Raw genomic sequence first — 19,232 nt, forward strand, 5'->3', positions numbered from 1 at the left:
TAAAGCTAAATGTGATATTTAAAAGAGGGTTTTATTATTTCCCTTGAAATTCACGTAGTTGGGGGTTGACTCAGAAGAGGAAAATCAAGCTCGGTCTTGTTTCGGTGTTGATGGAGTGACACAAACGTATTGTACATCCTTGGGTCTGTAGCGTAGAGTGGTTCCCGATGTGTGGAGTTCACGGGGGTATGTCAAGAGTGTGTAGATCTATGTATATGTATTTATGTATGTATTTGTATTTATTTATGATGGATGTGTATGTATAGGGGTAATTAGAGAGTGTATGTATAATGTAAGTAGATGTATTTATTGTTTGAAGGATGTGTATGTAGGCCAATTGAAGGTACTGGGCATCAGTTCTCCAGTTCTGTACAAGGTAAACTTAGCTTGTAATAGACTAAACAACAGAATTAACGACAGCATTTACTTATGACCGTTCATTCCCAAGTTCATGGTAAGAAAGTTGTGGAACACAAGTAGTGGTATACATTACATAGTGACTGCACTAAGATAGGAAAATTCTAATAACATTCAGTAACAGAGGGAAAAACTACTCTCACTGATGCATGAAATAATCTACGCATATTGAGAATAATGTCAGAAAATCCACAGTGATCAAGTAGGGGTCAGGATTTAGTTTCAGTTTCCCAAAACCATATAGTACTAAGGTAAAATTTGTCTGTAATGAAGTGAATGACCAAGAGTAAGATATACTTACTGATTCATGAAATAATAATCTGCATAGGATTTAAGAAAACAAGTCGCTACAAATGCTGTACAGAGAGTAAGTCCACAGCAATCAGTAGGGGTACAGGGGCAGAGCCCCTGATAGGACAATATGGCAATCAGATGGAGTCTGGGGGCTAAGCCCTTAGATTAGGAAGGTTTTTGATTCATACGGTGAGTAATAGGGACTTTAACTCAGAGGGGTGTGGTCATTTTGTTAACATTACCAGTACTTTCATATAAATAATTTCTGATGGAAAATAACAAGAGATTCCAGTGTTACAATGTTGACAGTAGAAAGAAGGAAAGTTGCAAGATTGAATGGCAGTGCGAAGCTAAAAACAGTCAGTGGGGTGTGGTCACTTTGTAAACATTTGCCAATACCTTTGCTTATTATTTGAACCTATCATTTGTGGTTGAAAACAAACAAATTCATTCATATTACACTGTGAATAATCTGAACAGGAAATGACAATTGCAAGGTTGGTTGGCAGGGCTTCCATTGTTTTTGTTTTTTATTATCAGTCTTTGTATCATGAAATTTGTATTAGGAGAAAGTTTAAGGATTTGATACCAATGATAACATTGTTAGATTGTTTCATACATGTAACTTTGTAACATGGCAAAAGTAGGGGATTTTGCCTCTTTGCTGCTCTCCCTATCAACAGATTTATTTTACAGATGTTCTGTATTACTTGTTCTGCATTATTCATGGTTTACACACCACACTGTGGACACTATGGTTGATATTTCAAACTCAGGTGTATCTTTTATGAAGTGCAAAGTTACTCTGTAGAATACATATACTCATGGTTGGAAACTCCTACCCTACAGCTTTTAGATTAAAGCCATGGAATATTGAAGTAGGGTTGCCAGTTCCTGTCCAACCTAGCTTTGACCCGAGTATGCTAATGTTAGCCTACCAGTATTCACTCATAGCTGAGTTGAATGAAAGGAGTGACTGGATGCAAACCCAGAAATTTGCAAAGCCAGCCACCTACATGCTCAAAGCTACATAAAACTTGCATCATATAGTCTACCTCAGACGTGTGATTTTTAGGTATTGTTTACTGTGGAATGTAAACAACATAAGTCATGAAAAAAAGCTAATAAAGTCTATGCCACTGTTGTAAGAAAAGAAAGTTTTGGGAAAATTTACTCTTGAGAAAAAAAAATCCTATTAACATCCGAAGTTGTTATTTCATTTTTATGTGTATTTACTTTTTTCAGATAGATATCGCTGCTACTACTTGCCCTCAACCCGTAATTTGTAGGTATATCTTAAAGAGTTTACAGGATAGACTAACCCCCATGTAGCATACTAATTTTTTTTTTTTTTATAACTCTTTCTCTCTTTCTTTTTTAAGAGGGAAAAAGAATTTATTTTTTATAATAGTGTAGCTTAACTAACCCACTGTAGCTTTTCCATATCGAGAAATAAACAGATTCTGTATAATGTAATTTGGCTTTGGCACAGAGATATATATTTAGAATGTGCTTCTGGCAAATTTAAGCATGCAGACTGTCCTGTAGGCTAATTGAATAATCTAGAACAAAAATAGATTTTGTGAAGTGTTTTAATAGATCCTTAAATCTTCAGATACACCTGAGTGATGTGTGAGTGCCCACCAAAGAAGAAGTTGCGGCAGTCAACGTTAATGGACATGTTCTCACCATCAACAAGTAAAAGTAATAATCAGTTTGGGCAATTTTTTTTTTTTTTTTTTTTTTTCTTCTTCTTCTTCTTTTTCTTTGTCTTTTTCCTCTTTTTCTTTTTCTTCTTTTCTTCTTCTTCTTCCTCTTCTTCTTTTCTTTTTCCTCTTTTTCTTCTTTTTCTTCTTTTTCTTCTTGTTCATGTTCTTTTTTATTATTATAATTATTATCATCATCATCATCATCATCATCATCATCATCATCATCATCATCATCATCATCATCATCATCATCATCATCATCATCATCATCATCATCATCATCATCATCATTCTATTCTTCCCTTAGGGAGAGGTATGATTATATTGTTCTTACTTAAACCTGTAAGATACAGACACATTACTTTTTGTAAACTAGGAATACATGTATGCATTTTGAACTTGGTCTAGATGAAATACATTTCAAAATTCATGTAACTCAAGTATTTTTTATTATATTTAGTCTAATTTATTTTGAAGCTAATTTTGAAATTTAAATGTATATTGGCATGGAATATCTCTCTTTTTACTTTAAGATATCCAGCAAAATAAGGAAACCTCCTGTGTTCAAATTAGTTATTCATGTATTCTAGAAAAGTAAAACTTGAGAGCTTTATATCAACTAAAAAGTAAAGAGAAAAATATATGAGTAAACAGAGGTAAAAAAGAGGCATAGATATGAAGTCTTTTCATTTTTACCATGTTAATAGAATCAAAACATTTTATTAATTTGGGTTTAATAGTATTTGGAATTTTTAAAATTATAAGCATACATATGTAATGTATTTGCCTTACATATGTTAATACAAATGTAATGCCTGACATATGTTAATTATTTCTATTCATATATTCAGATATATTCCACTGTTCTTCTTGTAAATCAGTATCCTTTACAAATTCAAAGGTTTCCTTCCTTTCACACAACAGAGACAAAAGACAAGATGGACAACCCACCCACACCCCCAAACACCGCAGAGTCTGAGCCTGAATCCCAAAATATAGAGTCTAGCATTGAGCTCATGAAACTGGGCTCCGTCTCATCCCAGAATAGTATGGAAGAGAACGTTGAGATGATGGACACCGACACCAACATTGAGGATTCGGAAGAAGACGACAAAGGAACCAGAGACACGACAGCGAGAGGGAGCGAGAAAATACGAGAGGAGGAGGAGAAGGAGGGGGCGACTGTAGAGAAAAAGTCAGGACAAAGATCCTCCGACTACCACAATCACCCAGGAGTGTCGGGGCTTGCAGAGGGTTCCTCTAAGAAGAAAAAGAGGTACTCCGGTGAGAATCAGAACAACGATGACTCTGACACTCTAGCTGTGGGAGGCGAGGAGAGGCGTGCGCAAGGTGCAAGTCCGAGAGGAAAGGGTAGTGCGAAGGGTTCAACGCCAAAGAAGGGCCTCAAGAAACACACGCCAAAGAAGACGCCGGGGAAATCTCCAGTCAAGGTACTGTAATCAGCTCACAAGGCACTTGCTCTTTCTTGTAGTGTTTGTTTTCCCTGTGTTATTATTTATGTTGCACCACTGATTTTTCTTTCTATCTTTCTTTCTTTCTTTCTTACTTTTTATTTTAAGGTGCAGTACTCCTCTCAGTTTATTTTTTTATTTTTGTTATTTTTTTATTGTTATTGTTTATTTTTTTATTTATTTAGTCATCTTTTTTCTTTTAGATCCTTTCCTTTTTTATTTATCGCTTATTCACGCATGTTTTCTCTCTCTCTCTCTCTCTCTCTCTCTCTCTCTCTCTCTCTCTCTCTCTCTCTCTCTCTCTCTCTCTCTCTCTCTCTCTCTCTCTCTCTCTCTCTCTCTCTCTCTCTCTCTCTCTCTCTCTCTCTCTCTCTCTTCTTCTGTTCTTTATGTTTTTCATCTGCATATGCTTTTACTTCTTTGGTTTGTTTTTATCTTTTTCTTTTCCTCCTCCTCCTCCTCCTCCTCTTCCTCCTCTGGCTTCATTATCATCGCTGTCATCATTATTGTTGTCATCACTACCATTATCATCTTCATCTTCATCCTTATCATCAGTTCTCCTTTACCTGTTGTTGCAGTTTGATAAATTTTACTCTTTTGCTATTTATAATTCATAGAACATAAGCCTAAAGATCACAGACCATTTAGTATAACAATGGGCAGCTTTAGATTGATCTTTTTGAATGATCAAAAGATGTCCCTTGATAGGATTAATAGTCTATGATATTTATACTCGGGAGTGCATCATATCTTCCTCCTTTTTACCTCCCATCTCTGCCACCAGGACCGAGAACATCGTAAATCAAGTGGAGATGCAATGGAACGCCGCAGGATCTTAGCAGAGGCAGCAGAACGCAGAATGAGCAGCAAGAGCAATCCTTCCCCGGAGCCAAATGAAGCGGACTTTGCCTGCTCTCCCGACATGTTCGATGATGAGTTTGAGGATGAACTGCAGCAGGCGGAGGAGAGTGGGGTGCGTTGGTGTATTGTTTTGGTCCACCTTTTCAGTCTGTGTATACGTCTTTCCCTTCCTATCTCATTCCATTATGTCTTTCCTTCTTTCCTTTCTTCCTGCACTCCCCACTCTCTTTCTCTTGCTCTCTCTTTCACACATGCATACAACATGCACACTTACAAGCACATGCACAAACACCTCACATGTAACTCCTACTTGACTCATTATTTTGATTGTTAATGACAGAATTTATTTTGCTGTTGGAGAATGATCAGGAAATTAATTTTGATTGGGAATAGCAAGAAAAAGTAAAGATTTTATTTTGATCTAGAAATTCAGAAAAGTTGATTATGTTATAGAAATGGAGAATAGTATTAAATTATTGTATTGTTGAATAAACTGTTCTTAATCCCAACAGGTAACATGGAGAGGCACTCCAGTATCAAGTTTGCCTTTCATAAATACCACCAACCTCAACATTCCCCCTGTATATGTCGCACCAAATCACACCGTCTTAGTACAGCTGCCAGTGACTCCAGATGTGTGTCCAGCTCCTCAGCCTCCTACATACTCAGATATCTGGGATCAGTATCATGTCAGAATGCCATGTTCCCCAAAGAGTTTATATCCTTTAGGCAAGGTAACTATAAGTCATGTTTCTCAATATGAAAATGGTGCATTGTAGATATTAGTTTTAATAGTGTGTAGGGTTTTTGTCTAGCAGAAAGGAGTTTTTCATAAGTTATAGCTTATAAATATAAAGCAGGAGAATGGATTAATGACCAGTTTGCACATATATTTCTGCTCATTTGAATACAAAAATTTGATGAATACATATGATCAATTCTGGAACATTGCTTTGGAGTTTGATATTTTCTAGTTTTACTGAAATTTTACTTATCACATCTAAATATGGAAAGAAATGTTGAAGTATTCATTCATTTGTGCAAATGACTAATTTAACCTAAATCATCCATCCTCAATTTATACACTTACAAATATATTGATTGTTATTGGTCAGTTCTGACTTTAAACACAGTTCACTAAGCATATGCTTTTCATTTTTTTTTTCTGGCAAAAGGGAAGTGAAACAGTTGTTCCTCGATGGTCAATTATTTGCAAGGCTCTCTCAAGAAAAATGGAAAGTGTCGAAGACCTACAGCGAGCCATTCTGGAGTACAACAGCAGATACGCAGCCAGATGGAAGTTCAGAGGTCTTCAGATGCTGTTGGAAGAGGTAGGTGAAGTAGACAAGAGTTGTTGGTGTTTGTAGCAGACAGATGAATGAGAATGAAAATTTTCACTATTCACGAAATGTAATTGGTGTTTGACAGTTTTCCATTTTCATCAAATAAAGGTATAAAATGTAACACTGGCACATATCAGTTGCAGTGAATTACTTGCATTGTGAAAATATGAAGATATTCTATCTTATTAATATGTATCCTGCAGTTGTCATGTTTAACAGTTGTGACTTCTGAAGCCATATTTTAATCTAGAAATTAGAACACCTGATTGCAAGCATGTTTATAAATTTCAATTCTTTATTTAATCTGTTATATATACATTACCTGAGAGTATCAAAAATCCTCATCATATTTATCATTCAGCATTTAGAGATAGCTGGTACAGATAGATGGTGCATTTTAAACCAGCTAAGTGTATATGTAGGAAATTAGATTTAAACAGCAGTAATTTTTTCCTTCGCTTGTTTAAAATTTGATTATAATGCAATAAACTGTCTTAATCCCTCACCAGGAATTTGAAGAGGAAGAACAGGAATTCTTTTTCCAAAACACTTTACCTGCAATGGTCCGGCTAGCTCTCAACTTGCCCAAAATTGTCACCCAACCCCCACCCCTCCTCACCAGCCAAACAACACACAGCATCACTCTGTCCCAGTTACAGGTATGGAATTGTGATTTGGTACATTACATATTTTTGGTGATGATATACGTATGCCTGTGCTTATACCTATTTAGATATACATATACACATACACATACCTACATATACATACACATATACATATACATACACATATACATATACATACACATATACATATACATACACATATACATACACATATACATACACATATACATATACATACACAATATATACATCCATATAGATGAGTATATATAAAGGTACATAAATTTACATTAACATTTATAACTTACATATACATGCATATGCATACATATTCATATATATATATATGTGTGTGTGTGTGTGTGTGTGTGTGTGTGTGTGTGTGTGTGTGTGTGTGTGTGTGTGTGTGTGTGTGTGTGTGTGTGTGTGTGTGTGTGTGTGTGTGTGTGTGTGTGTGTGTGTATTCGTGCACCAAATAATTTCTTTGTTGTTAAATAGTTTATTATTTATGAATTCTTATTTGTGTTATACAGATAGAGGATTAAAGGGTAACTAGATATTGATACATTGAGCAAGAGTACATGATTTTACACAGTTTTCTGTTAGGGTTTTGTATTGTATATTTTCACTGTTAGTATTGTACTTGATATTAGATATATATATGAGCCAATATTAATTTTCAGATTGCTTCACTCCTTGCCAATGCTTTCTTCTGTACATTCCCACGAAGAAATGCCAAAGGAAGTGAGACAGAATATGCCTCCTATCCAGACATAAATTTCAACAGGTATACTTAGAGTTTGGAAAATCAGTTAGCTCCTCTTCTTTGTTTAAACTGTGGTAATATCACTTTCTTTATAATTTGGATATTTCATGCATGAATGGAATATGTGTAACTTTATTTTGCAAATGTTACGTTTTAGGAGGTTTAGAAGGGTTTTGTAGTATGAAATGTAAATAATTTTTGCATAGATGAGTTTATGTCCTTTGTAGCAAGGTAACGTATCTTTCTCTTTCGTGTTGCACTCATCCTAAAATTCCTGTTCGGTTCCTTGTCAAAAGCATGTTGGACTTTTTGTAGTTGATTTACATATTACTGCTTCACCAATTACTTCTTGCATTTCCTTATTTTGGAAGATGAGGAAAAATGGAGAAAAATAGAATACATGATGAACTGGATTATTGTAAAAGTTGCAATTTTGGGCAAATGTATATTATGACCATTAGTCAGTGATTGGTTAAATTCTTCCTCTCTTTTTCTATTGTATGTATGCTAATTTTTGGAAATTATAAGTAATATTTATTTATTAGATAAAGATGTTGAGAAAAAAATACATTTCCTGGAATCAAAAATTATAGTGAGATCAGAGCACCAACATATATTTGGTGATATAACTATAGTTTCCACCAGTCTTTTAATCCATTGCCGACGGGCATGACGTGTACGTACGTGCTATGCCCAATGTGAGTACTTGACATTTCAAAAAGATATAAAAAATGAGCTCAGTATTTTCCCCATTTTTTATTAATTTTCCCCGGCGGCATTGGGTTAAAACAGATGGTTTGTGTAATCAGTAAATCGTTGAATTCTAGGATACTTCATTGCATATTGGAGATAAAAAAGCTCTTGGATATCATATATAATACATCCACTGATGGCTTGTGTAGCTTCCATGGTGTGCATTCTGACAAAGGGCAACAAATATTTGCAATGTATTTTTTGGCAAGGTAGAGTTTAGGACCTGTTCCTTAGTTAAGATTGATTGCCAAAGAGCACTTTAATTCGGAAAGATCACATTTATACAATGCCATCTAACAATAGACATCACGGTGGGTGAATTTTCAGGACTTATTGATTTGGATGAAATAGTTGTCATGATTGGCTTGGTGACAAAATGCAGCATACAAGTGGCCATTACTTATCTATGATTTAGCTTTTTATTTTCAGTTTGTAACAAAATTTCTTGATTCCAGTTCTTGTTATCCTTTTGATTGGTGTGTGGTAAATAATGTAAAGATTTTGATTTGTTTATTTATTTATTTTTCTATAGATAACTAGGCTATCAATTTTTGTTTCAAAGTTCTATTTTTTCAAATAAAATGTATAGGGTATTTAAGGTTTGGTAAGTGAAGAAGAAAAAAAGTTTGAAGTACTGTAAGACATTTAACAATTCCAGATTGTTTTATCCCCGAGAGAAGAGATCGATGGAGAAAATAAAATGCTTGATAAATTATTTTAGAAGAGTCACTAGTAAAGGTTAGTGTAAAATTGCTATTGTTGTAAGCCTGAGGAATGAAAGGAGACAAATATGACAAATGTAGAAAATATATGTGAATGAGAATGAACCAACTTTGTAATGTAAGTGTGATTCGTACAAGACAGATATAGCATAGAAATATGTCAGTTATTCTGCTCTTGCTTTGTGAAATTATTTGTTCTCATTCATGCCTTTTCTATATATTTTTGTATACCTCTTTGGATTGCCTATTTTCTGTTCCTATCAGACACATATGTAGGTGCTATTAAAATTCATTCCCTATTGAAGCAGCTCTAAAAAGATCTGTCATATCTGATTTATCTCTCTCTCTCTCTCTCTCTCTCTCTCTCTCTCTCTCTCTCTCTCTCTCTCTCTCTCTCTCTCTCTTTTTTTTTCTCTCTCTCTCTCCTCTCTCTCCTCTCTCTCTCTCTCTCTCCTCTCTCTCTCCTCTCTCTCTCTCCTCTCTCTCTCCCTCTCTCTCTCCCTCTCTCTCTCCCTCTCTCTCTCCCTCTCTCTCTCCCTCTCTCCCTCCCTCTCTCCCTCCCTCTCTCCCTCCCTCTCTCTCTCCCTCTCTCTCTCCCTCTCTCTCTCCCTCTCTCTCTCCCTCTCTCTCTCCCTCTCTCTCTCCCTCTCTCTCTCCCTCTCTCTCTCCCTCTCTCTCTCTCCTCTCTCTCTCTCTCTCTCTCTCTCTCTCTCTCTCTCTCTCTCTCTCTCTCTCTCTCTCTCTCTCTCTCTCTCTCTCTCTCTCTCTCTCTCTCTCTCTCTCTCTCTCTCTCGCTCTTTCTCTCTCTCTCTCTCTCTCTCTCTCTCTCTCTCTCTCTCTCTCTCTCTCTCTCTCTCTCTCTCTCTCTCTCTCTCTCTCTCTCTCTCTCCTGCCCCTCTCTCTCTCTCCCTCCCCTCTCTCTCCCTCTCCACTCTCTCCCTCTCTGCCTCCTTCTCTCCCTCCTCTCTCTCTCTCTCTCTCTTTCTCTCCCTCCCCCCCTTAACCCCTCTCCCAGTCTCTCCCTCTCTGCCTCCTTTTAACCACCTCTCTCACCCCTGTTCCCATTTACCTGTGAAAAAATTCAGGGGTCATTATAGTGTGTAGTAAGTCAATTATTGCAGATGTGTCCCATCGCTTTTCAGAACCAGCTGGTACAGTGACGTTCACCAGGCAGTATATTAACCCCCATAATATGCCCTCCTGGGAGGCCTGTTCCAAGCCACTGCCAAAGCTCCATGTAGACACCAAAGGACTGATAGAAGATCAAATGGGACTTCTTCAGGTTGATTTTGCAAACAAGTAAGTTTTGGGATTGTGTTGGCCTTGTTTAGCAGATGGTGATCGACTTTTGTTACAGTGTTTGTTTGTTTTCTTATTTGTTTATATGTTTGCTAACTGTTATTCTTACTTTTTTTTTTTCTTTTTTTCCCCTTTTTTTTTTTTTTTCCTTTTCTCCTTCTCACCCCTTCTTCATTTTCCAAGGTATGTTGGTGGTGGCGTCCTTGGCTTGGGTTGCGTCCAGGAAGAAATACGCTTCGTGTTATCGCCGGAACTGATCGTTTCAAGACTCTTTACACAAGTTCTGGACAAAACGGAGGCCCTCATTGTAATAGGTAAGGTTTCTTTCCTTAATTTCAAACCTGTTCATTGTGTTGTGATACGAATAATCAGGTTTTTAATTTGTGATTAACCTAATTGCCACAGCTTTATGTCCTGCCCCCTGTATTTTTTTGTGACTTTTGTTACATACAGATGGCTCCACATGTGCTCAGCCACCAAGGAGTCTATCAGTAGATCCTAGTTACCAATCCTGATTTCCCCATTCTTTGAATTGGTGGGAAAATGTGTTTTTCTTTTTAATACTATTGATATTGATATTATTGTTATTGATGTTATGATTATTAAATTGTTATTAAAATTTTGGTAACATATGAGACAATGAAATAATGCAAAAGACCCTTACCAAAAGTAAATAAACAATAAATAAACTTGTATTACAGTGGGCAAGAATACATGTATTCTTGCCATATGGGGCGATGGGGTTCAGAGATTCTAAAACAGTTTTTATCATTTTTATATACATTAAGTATTTTCTTTTCTTGGTTTTTATATATAGTTCGTAGAATAATGAAGTATTATCTGAATTGTTTTTAATTAGGTGTGGAGCAGTTCAACAAAGGTGTTGGATATGCCTCTAACTTCCGCTGGGCAGGATCGCACAAGGACACGACGCCACGGGATCCTTGGGGCCGCAGAATGTGTCAGGTCACAGCCATCGATGCCCTTCATTTCACAAAGCAGCCCAAAATTCAGTACAGGCCAAACTTCATCCTAAGGGAATTGAATAAGGTAATGCAAAACTTTTTCCCTCTTTATTTATATAGTAGTAGTAGTAGTAGTAGTAGTAGTAGTAGTAGTAGTATTGGTATTATTATTGTTATTATGATTATTATTTTTATTATTAGGATTAGTATTATTGGTAATATTATTGTTATTATGATTATGGTTATTATTATTATTGTTATTATTATTATAATAATCATTATTATTATTATCATTATTATTAATATTATTATTAATTTGCTTATTATTATTATTAATTTGCTTATTCTTATTCTTGTTATTATTCTTGTTATTATTATTATTATTATTATTATTATTATTATTATTGTTGTTATTATTGTTGTTGTTCTTTTTATTGTTGTTATTGTTATCATCATTATTGTTGTGATTTTTTACCTCTGTATTCAACATCTTTAATTCAGTACTTGTGCTTGCCTGCATTTCCATTAAGATTTTTTGCATCATTTAGGAAGATGAATATTTCATCTGCTTGTTTTTGTGTAACTCTTCTTGCCTCTACATAGGTGGTGTAAGCAAGACAAAGAATTTGCTTCATGTGTTGTTATTTTACTGCATACTGTATGTTTACAAACCCTTTTATGATTTCTCCCTCTCAGGCCTATGCAGGATTCCAGGTGATGGAGGGAAGTTCAGGCACTCCCGTAGCAGTTGCAACAGGGAACTGGGGTTGTGGTGCTTTTAAAGGCGACTCAAGGTTGAAGGTAATTATTTTCCTGGACAGTTCTTTTGATATTTGATGAATTAGCCTAGTTTTAAATTGTTTATACCTCTCATTTTACACAGATATGGACACCAGTTGTGAACCGGATTATTTACGTTTGGCTTTTTCATTTTCAGTCACTTATTCAGCTGGCTGTGTGTGGCTACATTGGCAGAGATGTTGCCTATTTTACATTCGGGGATCAGAAACTGAGGAACGACCTATCCACAATGCACATCTTCCTTACAGAGAATAATGTCACAGTTGGTAAGACTATTTGCTTTCTATAAAGGTGTAAAGGATTTTAAAAAAAAATAGGGAGATATTATTCATACACTGTAAAAGAGATTTTGTTAAAAGATTAAAAAGTGGTAGAATTTACTAACTTTATCATGAATTTTCTTCTTCCAGGTGAATTAGTGCAGGTGTTAAATCATCACGGTTTAAGAGATTGGGTCGATGGTTCTGACCTGTCTCATTATATCTACCATAACCTAGGTGCTTATGATTCAGAAACTGATAATGATACTGAGGAATCAAAGGGTAAGTTATGATTTTATGAGAAGAATAAATTTTGACAGTAGAATTTTACATTTGCAATGGAAATGTTCATATCATTAATTTTCTGCCAGCAGTCTACCTACATTCCTTATCAAATGTGACAGCAAATTTTTGAACAAACACTTATTGGATTTTTGCAGTAGGCCTAGGTAGGCTTCTACTTTTTTCTGTTTCTGCTTTCATGCAAACATAGTTTTGATTGTAGCTGGCCCTGTAGTGTAAAGAAAGGCTGGAATATTGTGGAGATGCATCTGATTAAGGGCAGTAGGCAGGATAATGCATTCTATCAGGACACTAATGTTTTTTGTGTGGTGCTGGGTCAGTCTTGGTCACCCATGCAGACTGCTGCTTGCCTACATAGTGTGGTCAAGGGAGGCCTTTCCTTGGTGATCAGGCACTTAGCGAGGGCAGGCACGAGTAGAGCATTAAGGAGGTGGGATTTTCCATTCTAAGTTTTTCAATAACTTTGCACTAGGTAGAGACAGCACAAGCAAGTATTTATTGTAGAAATGAAGGCCACTTTATAAGATAGTACTGCCAGGAAGTTGATGATGATGTAGTTGCTTTAAGCTTTACATGTCACATAAGTTTTCAGGCTATAAACATTTATCAAATCCATATATACTATTTGAAGTCAGGCATGGACAGGTGTACAGTAGTACGCCCACTCCATGCATGGGTAATTATCTGGCTTGTAGGAGAGGACACAATACCTCACCCAGACAATTGGGACATAAAAAGACACAGTGAGGTGTCACCTGTTATCAGTGATTATTGGAAATGATGTGAAAACATGTCACCATTGAGTTATGAAAAGATTATTTAACGAATCATATATCGTCAACAGTGTACATGAAATATAAAGCACAAGTTGATATGAAACTTTGCATCACCAGAGTAGACAAAACCTAAGTGTGACATTGTAAGGCTGCAGCTGTGAAGTGGAGGTTCATGATACAAATAGTAGAGTTCCCAGTATGCTGAACTTTCTTAAATCTTGCAAGTATTGATAGTATCAATAGGTTCAGTCATTATAAAATTGTATACAGGTTTTTGTGGAAGCATATTCTACAGAGTGGAAAGAATATTACATTGATATTTCTTTTATTCACTGTAAATGTTAATGGGAAAATGCTGTCAATTTCTGACAATAGTGTATGCAAAGAATATATTTCTAAAGATCATTTTCTGTTAGAGAGCCCAACTTTCATAGTTGAATTTCAAAAACTATTTGATAATGTACAAAATATATTTGATTACTGTGATTAGATATGAAGTGAAAAAATAGTGCCTGATTTTTTAAATACTGTTAACCAAAGAAGATTACATAGATGTAAGAAAATGTCTGTTAGCATAGACACCGAAGCCAATAGATCAGCTTTTCAAACAGCACAGTAGATTTCCGTAAAGCCCAGTATCGCAGCAACCCTTTTTTTCCCCTCTTTCTTTCTTTTAACCAACACCATATTATTTCTTTGGTCATGATGCAAAGGCAGTAGATCTTGGGTTCTTCAGTATAATTTTATTTCCGTAGTTCACATATACCCTACCCTGTTATCAGTCCAAGGCTAGTCCAACAATCTTAACTTTGTGAAAGAAATGGATGATGTTAGTAATGAACTTGTAGAAAATGCATATTGATGTACAGCTAAAGGATTTATTCATGCATGCTGTAGAATGTTACTTGTATAAGTCAGCAAGGTAGTAGAAAAATAATTTCATTATGAATTCATAATGGTAATTAAAAGATTTTTTGTTGTTATTATCACGTGCGAGATTATATATTTTTTTTATTTGTTTGTTAAATTTTGTTGTGTCAGATCTCAGATGTATTCTGTTGATCATGAAATTGAATCTGTGGTATATCTGTGTTATATATTAGCTTTATACATTAAGTTTTTTTGTGGTTTCATTAGCAAGATTTGATCTCATGGTCATATTCCAAAATTTGTCCTTGGTTCCATAATGCTTTATGAAGAATCAAGCACTTTGGAATTTTGCAGTGTCAGAATCCTATGATATGGTAACACTTACATAAGTCATTAGGAAATTATTGTATAGCCAGATATATGACAATCAGACTCACAATGAGTAAAAAAAAAAATATTGTTTATATTTCCTTTCTTCTTTTTTTTTTGTTAAATGCATTCAACATTCCTCTTTTGTCAATACTTAGATCAGGGAGGTGTATTGATCTGGCTTAATATTTGATGTGTTATTTTTGTCATAAACCAGTTGCCCCTGGGTACATGCCCTGTCCACTGTGGTTTGGTTTTGTGAATTGTGTTTGCACATAGATGCCTCCTCAAGTGCTAAGTCACCATGGAGTTGGTTAGTAGGCATTTGTGACTTCATCTGATTTCCCTGTTCCTTGAATTTTTGGGATTTTTTTGCTATATATGTAGATACCATTATTATTATTATTGGCATTATGATTATTATAGTTATTAGAATACTAATAGCTAGAAAAGCAGAGTTTCCCCCAAAATCAAGGAAAAATAAAACAATAGAGAAAGGCAGGACTAGTAAGTAACTATGTGTGAACACCAAAAATCAACTAAAATCAAAATTCCCTGGACAGAGCATGTATCATCATCATCATCATTCATCATCATCATCAGTCATCATTATTATTGTTGGTATTATTGTATTATTGATATTATCATTATCTTTTTTTTCTATACTGAATAGTGTTATTCCTGTTATCAATATTAGTTATAACTGATTGGCATTGTTCTCTGTCTGGAGCCTTTAAGAGAAAAAAAAAGTTCAAGGGAGTGTTGCCTATTCACTGTCGACCATTACACTTGACCACTGTTGAAATGTTTGAGTTTGCTGTGTTTTCAGGACCAAGTAAAGAACCCAACAATAAGAATTTAATAAGCCACGGAAGCTCCTACACCACCACCTCCTCCTCCTCCACTTACTGCACTCCACGCAAAACTGCCAGGAGCATCACTGACTATTTTGGCAAGCCCTCTTCGTCAGTTACGAATCAAAATCACCCGCCGAATGCCAAGCACCAGTCATCATCATCATCAGCAGCAGCAGCAGTAGCGCTCCTCAACAAGGTTCCAAGTGGTTCGTCATCCCTCACTGAAGAGAAGATCCTGCAGGTGCTAAACGAGTGCGATCGGCTGGTCGAGGGCCAGAGGTCCAAGGGCAAGCAGAGTAGTCCAAGCACCACAAATCTAGACAATAGAAAAGGAGGTCACAGTTCGAGCAGTTTAATAGAAAATGTGAAGGGTGAATTGAGGAAGATAAAGGACGCTGAGGGGAATAGCATTTCGTCGGAAGCTTGCGAGTCGAGTAAGCTCCTTTCCTATTTAGATGACATAGATAAATGCCTAGCGTCATAGGCTCCATGCTTTCCTATGTTATGCTTGCTACTCATTACCATTTTCTTTCTTTCCGTTTCTTTCTTTTTTTTCTTTTTTTCATAGATAAAGTTGAACCCTGTGAAGACTAGAAAAATAAGTTTGCTGTACAAGAGTGTTTATTGTATATAGTCAATAGAATGAATTAATAAATGAATGAATAAGGATAGTTGTGGATTCCAGTACAAAGGAGAAAGTTGAGTAGCACTGCATTAAAGCTGGAGTTTCATATCTTTGTATATCATTCTTAGGGTCAGATTATGTATTTTATTCTGTTATTTCTATTTTGGGATGTTATGCTTTATTTTTGTTTTGACATTTTAAAGGACACTAGATGTTCTTTTTCAGTGATAAGTATAGGTACTTATTTATTTGGACTTTTATTTTTATATTATTTTAAAGGAGATTTGAGTAATTTTTTTACTAGATATCTTCCAGATTCAATAAACAATGTCTAGTTAAATGTGTCTGTTTGAATACTGACCTTGCTCTGTTGGTGTAGCATACTTGGTGATGATATACTAAGAAATTTACTCAACACAAATTTATATTCATAGTTTTCTAAGATACATTGGTCATTTTGTGAAACAAAATGGCAAAAGTACCACTCAGATAGTTATAGATTTTAATCAGTGGTATCATAATACTTCTGTACAAAAAAGGTGTATATAATGAAATAATGAATGACCTCTCAGTGCAGTAGATGGAAGTGACACATTTTAATTAAATTTTCATCCAAACTTTTATTTTGAATTTTGATCAGAATTGATCATAACACAGTAATTACATTTCTTGTAATTACTGTGTTATATACCTTCTTCTACATCAGTTATTATGATACACTTAAACTATTTGATATGATAATTTACTCCAATAATTATCAGCTATTATTTGTAAGAACTATGTAGGATATACGATTTTTGAAAACATAAAAGTACAATAACCAAAGAGGTAAAACCAGTCATTTTTTTTTCTTTCTTTTGAATATTATCTGCACAATGTATTAGTGTAAAAGTACTATAGCTCTACATTTTGTGAATAAGCATTAAGTTATTGATGATAGTTTGTGAATAGAATAAGTACCTAGCAAGGGAGTGATATTGATGAAACATTGCCAGACAGTATTATTTGTATAGTGCCTGTAAGTGTAGGTAGATACAGTCTCATTTGATTTTTTTTGCAGATTTCTTGAGCTATTGAATTGAAGAAGTAGGATGTGAACTTAGACATCTTGTGATATTTTTTTTTTATTACCAAAATTGGAAAAGAGACATAAGTATTTTTTTTTTTTTCTTCTTTCTACTTATGCTTCTGCTACTTAATCTTACAATTAGAGAAACTTGTCTTACATCCTAAGATATGTCTGCAATGGCCAATAATAATATGATTTGTGATCAGTTTTTTTTTTTATCTCCCCAATTGGAAGTCCTGTTTATAGATTTCTTCTTGTAGTATTGTAGGTTTTGTCCTTTTTCTCACTGTGAGTAGTCCATGCTAAATACATTTTGAAATGGGATATTATGCAGGTAATATTAGCATGTGTGTTTTATGGACACTGCATTTTTCTATTAAAGCATACTTGGTAAAGATGACAGTCCTCCTAGATGCCACAGAGGGATAAGAGTTAGCTAATAGAGAATTAGAGAATTGTTAAGAGTTAATGTTAATAGTACAAAGTTGATATGTAAATGTCAGGAAGGCATTTGCATAAATTTTAACAATACTTTCCAAATTATTTTGTTCTGCTTGATAGAAATTCATGCTGAATGAAGCCTATGCACTTGAGTCACAGCCAAGTCAAATTTCTAGTTCTTATCAGTTAGTTATCATTTTGAAGTACGGTTAGATATGTACTTTTTGTTTAAGAAAGATAATGGACGGCAGTCTGCATAATAGATATGATCTAGAATTCAGTGCTTCATAATAATTACATCCGACGAGTATGGAACTGACATACCTTTCACATGTAATTAGTGAAAGTATTTATTATTCAAATCATCAGACTATAATTTCTTTGAAAACAGAGCGTGAGATTTAGGGAAAAAAGGAAAAGGTTATTAATGTCTACAGTTATGCTATTTTAATTGGTGTTGACTGTTATCTCTTATACATGGCTTGTTGATTGTATATGTTACTCAACAGTACTATACTTTGTATGTATTAGTATTTGAATATAAGGACATGTACTTATTGTTCATGAATGATGATAAGTAAATGTAGTTTTAAGTAGTTTCATTTATGTATTTAATGAGACTTTACATAATGATTTTCCCATCTAAATTTTCCCTTCCACTGAAAGTTCCTAAGGACATATTGCATTTTGAAAAATGTCAGCTTTTTTATTTATTATTATTTTTTGAGGGGGCTTGCTTTCTTGCTTGATTAATTGGTTTAGTTGTTTTTTTCTATTCAGCATTGATTTCTTTATTTATTTATATGCAAGTATATTCAAGAACACAAGCAACACATTACACTTGAACTGATTAGGCAGATGCAGAAATCTCTTTTCCCGCTGTTACCAGACAGTGAAAGATTGGTTTCATTTTGTGGGACGGACCTCTTTCAAATATCACTTATATACTGGGTAAATAATGAATTTGGCAGCAGGATACATCAAGTCAGGATAGGATAACAGGATAAACCAGGGCAGATAAATACATTTGCTTAAATAAGTGGCTTCAGAGAGTGTTTCTACTCAGAAACTTTTAGCAACACAGCCATACAGTAACTTGAGAAATGTAGTTTAACCCAATGTATGCGGGCTTATGTACTGTCCCCTTTAGAGTTTTGTGAGTTTTGTTACATACAAATGGCTCCACGTGTGCTCCGCAGCAAGGAGTCTATCAGTTGGCCCTGGTGACCGATCCTGATTTCCCCATTCCTTGAATTGGCGGGAAATGTGTTTTCTTTCCAATACTATTGATATTGTTAACATTCTTATTGATATTATGATTGTTAAATTGTTATAGAAATATTAATAGCATCAAATACAATAAAACAATAGAAATGAAGCTTTCAAAAAATCAAGGAAAAGGGTAAACAAGTGAGATAGGTAAGACATAGCTGACTCTTTGGTGACTTAGCACTTGTAGAGCCATCTGTGAGTAAAGACAAAAGATAACTCTTTGTTACAGTGGGCATGGCATTGTAGTGTTGCCACCCACACTAACTGGGTTAAGAGCCACATCATCATCTTCCTTTTCTTCTCATTCTCCCCCTTTTCTTCTTTTTCTCCTTCTCCTCATCCTCATCCTCCCTCTCCTC

At 35.0% G+C, this 19,232-nt stretch overlaps 1 protein-coding gene across 4 annotated transcripts in view; it reads left to right on the top strand.

Moving 5' to 3' along the window:
- The window catches only part of LOC125038788 (poly(ADP-ribose) glycohydrolase-like), a 17,517-nt gene extending 152 nt beyond the window's left edge, over window positions 1-17,365 (top strand). The window contains exons 1-17 of one of the 4 annotated variants that reach the window (XM_047632401.1): window positions 69-186; window positions 1,957-1,996; window positions 2,327-2,415; window positions 3,345-3,871; window positions 4,677-4,865; window positions 5,266-5,487; window positions 5,929-6,084; window positions 6,606-6,755; window positions 7,409-7,512; window positions 8,903-8,982; window positions 10,109-10,265; window positions 10,449-10,579; window positions 11,125-11,315; window positions 11,927-12,031; window positions 12,168-12,297; window positions 12,442-12,573; window positions 15,439-17,365. In XM_047632401.1, the coding sequence (XP_047488357.1) occupies window positions 2,340-2,415; window positions 3,345-3,871; window positions 4,677-4,865; window positions 5,266-5,487; window positions 5,929-6,084; window positions 6,606-6,755; window positions 7,409-7,512; window positions 8,903-8,982; window positions 10,109-10,265; window positions 10,449-10,579; window positions 11,125-11,315; window positions 11,927-12,031; window positions 12,168-12,297; window positions 12,442-12,573; window positions 15,439-15,950 (2,862 nt within the window). In that variant the 5' untranslated portion in view covers window positions 69-186; window positions 1,957-1,996; window positions 2,327-2,339 and the 3' untranslated portion in view covers window positions 15,951-17,365. Of the gene's footprint in view, window positions 1-68; window positions 187-1,956; window positions 2,001-2,326; window positions 2,416-3,344; window positions 3,872-4,676; window positions 4,866-5,265; window positions 5,488-5,928; window positions 6,085-6,605; window positions 6,756-7,408; window positions 7,513-8,902; window positions 8,983-10,108; window positions 10,266-10,448; window positions 10,580-11,124; window positions 11,316-11,926; window positions 12,032-12,167; window positions 12,298-12,441; window positions 12,574-15,438 lie in introns of those variants that run through there. The other 3 variants (XM_047632403.1, XM_047632400.1, XM_047632404.1) reach the window with 3 other exon arrangements.
- Window positions 17,366-19,232: the final 1,867 nt, after the last annotated feature.

The sequence above is a fragment of the Penaeus chinensis genome, chromosome 25 (assembly GCF_019202785.1).
Source record: "Penaeus chinensis breed Huanghai No. 1 chromosome 25, ASM1920278v2, whole genome shotgun sequence".
NCBI lineage: Eukaryota > Metazoa > Arthropoda > Malacostraca > Decapoda > Penaeidae > Penaeus > Penaeus chinensis.